The 5242-nt window shown below is 35.6% G+C and overlaps 1 protein-coding gene across 1 annotated transcript; it reads left to right on the top strand.

The window, feature by feature from the left end:
• Window positions 1-959: 959 nt before the first annotated feature.
• LOC107848029 (extradiol ring-cleavage dioxygenase) lies at window positions 960-5242 on the top strand. Its single transcript, XM_016692684.2, has 3 exons — window positions 960-1432; window positions 2929-3296; window positions 4882-5242. Exons 1-3 carry the CDS (start codon window positions 1070-1072, stop codon window positions 5081-5083), a joined length of 933 nt encoding a protein of 310 aa, XP_016548170.2. The 5' UTR covers window positions 960-1069; the 3' UTR covers window positions 5084-5242.

Raw genomic sequence — 5242 nt, 5'->3', positions numbered from 1 at the left:
TTGAATTTTCAAAAATTCTCAAATAATAGAATTTGACCCAAAAACTATTTTTTTTGTAATATTTAAAAATTTAAATTATTTGATAAAAGTATTTATCAGATAATGGCAAACTATATGGCTAAATACTTTTTGTCAAATTTTCAAACAAATATTACTTGGGATATCTAGACCAAATGGGTCCTTAATTTTTAAAATATTTTCCAACCTCCCCACCATCCACTCTACACCTAATTAACCAAAACGCCCCAAACCCCTAGCCCCTTAACCTACCACCTCATAATGCGACTCACCCCGCCCTCGACCGACTTGAAACTCGACTTGAGATAAACTAATCCAAGACTTACCTCAACCCCAATTCTACCATAACATGGGAACTGACGCCTTATTTGAGGACCCCCCAACCCCCAAATTGAAAAATGACCTTGAACTGTGATCCAACTCTCATTCCGAATCAAGACTCGACCTGAACCAACATGAGACACGAACCCAAATCAACAAAGTGCCCAATACCTAATTGAGACATAGGATCAAATCCCTAAATCCCGGCTCTAGACTTGATCCTCGCTTGAGACTATACAAGTTATGGGTTGGTGTCAGTATTTGGCGAAGAGGGGGGGGGGGGGGGGTCAGTGTCGAGGTCAAAGTCGGGTCTAGAGTCGTGGGTTGGGCCTTGTTGGGGATCAGAATTAAGACTGCATCTAATTAGAGTCAGGGTTCGTGAGTCGGTGTTTTGAGTTTGATCGAGACATAGGTTCAAATATAAAGCTATAATATCTGTCTATATTATACCTAAATACCTTTAGAACAAAATATTTTTTTATTAATCAAAAACCAAAAAATAAATTAAAATATCACTTAATTTCCAAAAAAATAGCTTCTAGAAAAAACATTTTCTCACACCGTAGATACCCCTAGTGACGTTAATTAAAAGAAATAAATTAACTTTGAAATGTCAACTACAAGCTGGTTGGTGATTGAAATAATAATAGTAATAAAAAAAGGGAAAGCCTACTCGGTTGCTTAACGCGGAAAAATAAAATAAAAATAGTAAATAGATGGACAAGAGAAAATGGGAATTTGCAGAACATCGTACCCAATAAATAACCAATTATATGACCAAAATTTTGATCAAAAATCAAATTCAGAAATTGAAGAAATTGAAATTTTAGATATGTCTTGCCCTGCATCTTTACCTTTGAAGGAAACATTTTTCATATCACATGGATCACCAACACTTTCAATTGATGAATCTTTACCAGCAAGGCATTTCTTGAAAGGCTTCAGAGAAAAATGTATGAGTCATCATGAGAAACCAAATTCAATTTTGGTTATTTCAGCTCATTGGGAAACTTCTGAACCAACTGTTAATTCTGTACGTGGTAGACATGATACTATTCATGACTTTTATGGTTTTCCTAAACCCATGTATCAGGTGTGCTTTTTTCTTTAACAACTTTTTTTTTTTTTTTAAATGATGGTGTTGTTAGTTTAAATACAATGTTTGTTTTATTATTATTAATTTTGTTGTGTTGTATAGCTGAGTTGATTGGTTATGTGAACTGTCAACTTGTTGGTGGGGTGTTATGTTCCCTGCTCCTATTTCTCCTACACCAATATTTGTTTTGATTAATTAGTTAAATTTTATTGTGTTGTATTTTAAATCTTTGAATATGATATTTGTTGTGATTATTATGTTGATCTTTTGTATCGTATTTGTTGTTAGATTCTAGTAGCTCAATTGATTGGCTACCTGAAAGTTTTTGCTTTTAACACCCTTTTTTGATGATCTTTGCCTATTTTATCCTATATTTTATTGTGTCGTATCCAAAGGCTCGAATCCGTGACCTATAGGTTATGTGGACATAGCTTTACTGTTGCTCCAAGCCCCGAGGATTCCTTTTTGATTTTAACTAAATCTGCTTAGATAGAATTTGTTTGACTTCAGAAGAACATGGGATGAATTAACTCTGAAGATCTAGAATTCAGCGGTATCCTAATAATAATAACAACAATGTGTCCAGTAAATTCCTAAAAGTGGGGTCTGGGGAGGGTGGGGGTGCACACAGATCTTGCCTTTATCTTTGTGGGGTTAGAGAGGCTGTTTTCGATAAACCCTCTGCTGAATACAACTCTATCCCATTAACTCTTTATTCGAATCTTTCAAGTATATACTGTAGAATGATAAAAATGAAATAATAGATTTTATTTTGATCTGTAGTATTAGAGAATATGATAAATCTTTGTTTTTTTGATAGGTAGTATGAGAGAAGATGATCTTTTATCTTTTCGAATGGTTGTATAAGAGGATATGACCATTTTTCATTTTGATCGGAAGTTTAAGAGAATATGGTCATTTTTCATTTTGATTGTTAGTATGAGAGCGTTTATCTTTTTGACTGGTAGTATAAGAGGATATGATCATTTTTCATTTTGATCAGTAGTATAATAGAATACGATAATTTTTCATGTTGATAGGTAGTATGAGAGAATATGATCTTAACATCTCAGGCAACTCTAGATCCTTATATACCTCTCTAAGATGTAGATGCAAAAAGGATATCAAACGCATGGCTATAGGAATTGTGAGTTACAATTGATTGTAGCCGAAATGATGTTTGATTGCCTGTCTCATGTCGTGCTTCCTTGTGTCCTGATATAGTGTCATTGGTTAGTGGAGCTGGATGGTTTTGTGAACTCTCTGTATACGTTGAAGTAAGCTTCTATAGTTGTTTCAGGATCCTACATTCTTTGGTATTCATTACAACCAGTTTGTAGTTGAGTCTACAGATTCTTGTTTCCTTTAACATAGAGTTATCTGCGTTTCTTGTAATTGCATGATAGGCACGACATGCTAACTCATTCTAATCTGCTGGCGAAATAAAAGTATACCAATTTCTTATGTAATTTCTCTCATTTTGCAATCTTCAGCTCAAGTACCCTGCTCCAGGATCTCCAGAATTAGCAAAAAGAGTGAAGGATGTTCTCATGGCATCTGGGTTCCCAACAGTTTACGAGGACAAAAAACGTGGTCTGGACCATGGTGCATGGGTCCCTCTCATGCTCATGTATCCAGAAGCGGACATTCCAGTCTGCCAGCTTTCGGTCCAGCCCCATAGGGATGGTACTTATCATTACAACTTGGGAAAAGCATTGGCCTCTCTCAAGGATGAAGGTGTCCTCATAATTGGTTCTGGATCTGCTACTCACAACTTAAGGGCTCTCAGTTCATCCAAGAATATTGCTTCGTGGGCTTTAGAGTTTGATGGTTGGCTTAAGGACGCCCTTCTCAGCGGAAGGTACGTTCTTATAATCCACTTTTTATGTCTATGCTTAGCTGGTGAATCAAAGACTAAGGTTTTGGAAAGCTCATTCTTTTCAAGTCTTTCATAGTAGATAAAACTTAAAAGTACTACCTTTAAAGAAGCACTATGTAATCACATAGACCAAGGGGGTGTTCGGTATTGAGGAAAATATTTCTAATTTTATCATGTTCGGTTGGTCACATTTTTTGAAAAACATTTTCCTAGGAAAACGAGTTCCTTAAAGATATGGAAAATGACTTCCCTAATGAAAATAGGGAAAACTAGTTCCAAAAGTAGCATTTGCGTCTTTCCCACCCTTCAACACACCTCATCGTCACCCCTATAGCCCCATCCCCACCACCACTACTCTCCCTTCCCTACCTCCCAATAATATTTGTCTTAAATTATAAATACTTTTAGGATACTATTTTTTGCTTACGTACCGAACACAAGAAAATAAGCAAGAAACTTACTTATTTTCCTAGAAAACATTTTTCAATAAGAACCTTTTCCTTGAAAAATATTTTCCTTCATGCCGAACACACCTCTAATGTTAATGGACATGGTTGATGTGTTGTTCCACTATATATCAACATGTTAATATCTGGAAGAAAGTTTCTCTAAATTAGCATTTTATAATAGCATGTTTGGTGTGTGCATCTACATTAGGTTGAGATATATTGGAGCACTGTGTTTGTGTAGATCATCAGCCCTCTATTCTTAGTGTCTTTCTATACATGTTTTAGAATGTGACTCTTTCTTTACGTCATCTTTAGAATGTCCAGAAATAATCAGATTTTATGTATCCATTGTGAAGCTTACAGAGACACGTTCCTGCTTTCTATGCGTTCTGTGGTTCTTGCCTTCTTAAATTTTCTTTAGTATTATTTCATGGCTGAAAGCGTAAGGATTCTCAATTTAATAAAAAGTTTCTGTCAGCAAAAGGAACGTAGGATTCTTAGCTTTTTTGAGAAGTTCCTTTTCTTGAATTCAAACATTCATTGCCTTTTTTCAGCTTGACACCTACTTTAGAGCCATCCTTTTCTAAGTACGACAAGCTGTAGGAGTTAACGTTCTCGCTAATCTTAATCTTCCAATGTTGAAGCTCACCTGCTTAGAGAAGCAAGGAGGTTAACCTCGTTCAAACATACAACATCGAGTCTGACAATTTAGTTGGACTCTCATGTCGTTCAAAATGAATCATCTGTTCTCCTGCTTATACCAGAGAGTTTGTTCATTATTGCAAATTATTTGTTAACTTTGAGTAATACTCTCTCTCTATGCATATTCGTAATACTTCAGAAAAGTGGTAATCATAACTGGAAACATTCTTGATTACATAGCGAAATGAAATGTACTATAGCCTATTGTACTAGTTCCGTCTTTCTCTTTTAGATGTATGTTCTTATTCTTGCTTATGAGATGACGGGCACTCAGAGGTGGATCTAGAATTTTAACTTTATGAATTCTGGACTTTAAGATAGTGTCTTGTATATTCAAAACCTACATCTGCCTCATTGTAATAAGTATATAGGTAACTTTGAAATTTTCAGCTGATGCAGAAGCTATTTCTTTGTAGGTATCAAGATGTCAATAACTATGACATGAAGGCACCACATGCAAAAGTTGCACACCCAGCGCCCGAGCACATCTATCCGTTACATGTAGCGCTAGGTGCTGCCGGTGAAGGTGTAAAGGGAGATCTTATTCACCACAGCTGGGATCTTGGTTCACTTTCTTATGCTTCCTACAAGTTTTCGAGCCTAAATCGGTCTTCATAGATGAATCCTTGAGTGTATTTATGGTTTCTGCTGGTGTTATATGTGTAAACTTCTCAAAGTGGATTTGATTCATATATAGAAAATAAAATGTAAAGACTGAATTTGTTGTTATGCAGAAGAAGGAGCTGAAATATGATTGTTAAGTTCTCTGGTTGACAA

This window comes from Capsicum annuum, chromosome 11 (genome assembly GCF_002878395.1).
Source record: "Capsicum annuum cultivar UCD-10X-F1 chromosome 11, UCD10Xv1.1, whole genome shotgun sequence".
NCBI lineage: Eukaryota > Viridiplantae > Streptophyta > Magnoliopsida > Solanales > Solanaceae > Capsicum > Capsicum annuum.
This window is presented reverse-complemented; position numbering and strand designations above follow the sequence as displayed.

Coding starts and splice junctions, on each gene's coding strand:
- LOC107848029 (XM_016692684.2), top strand. CDS start 1,070: ATGGGAATTTGCAGAACATCGTACCCAATAAATAACCAATTATATGAC. Junction 1,433..2,928: donor TTCCTAAACCCATGTATCAG/GTGTGCTTTTTT, acceptor TGCAATCTTCAG/CTCAAGTACCCTGCTCCAGG. Junction 3,297..4,881: donor GACGCCCTTCTCAGCGGAAG/GTACGTTCTTAT, acceptor ATTTCTTTGTAG/GTATCAAGATGTCAATAACT.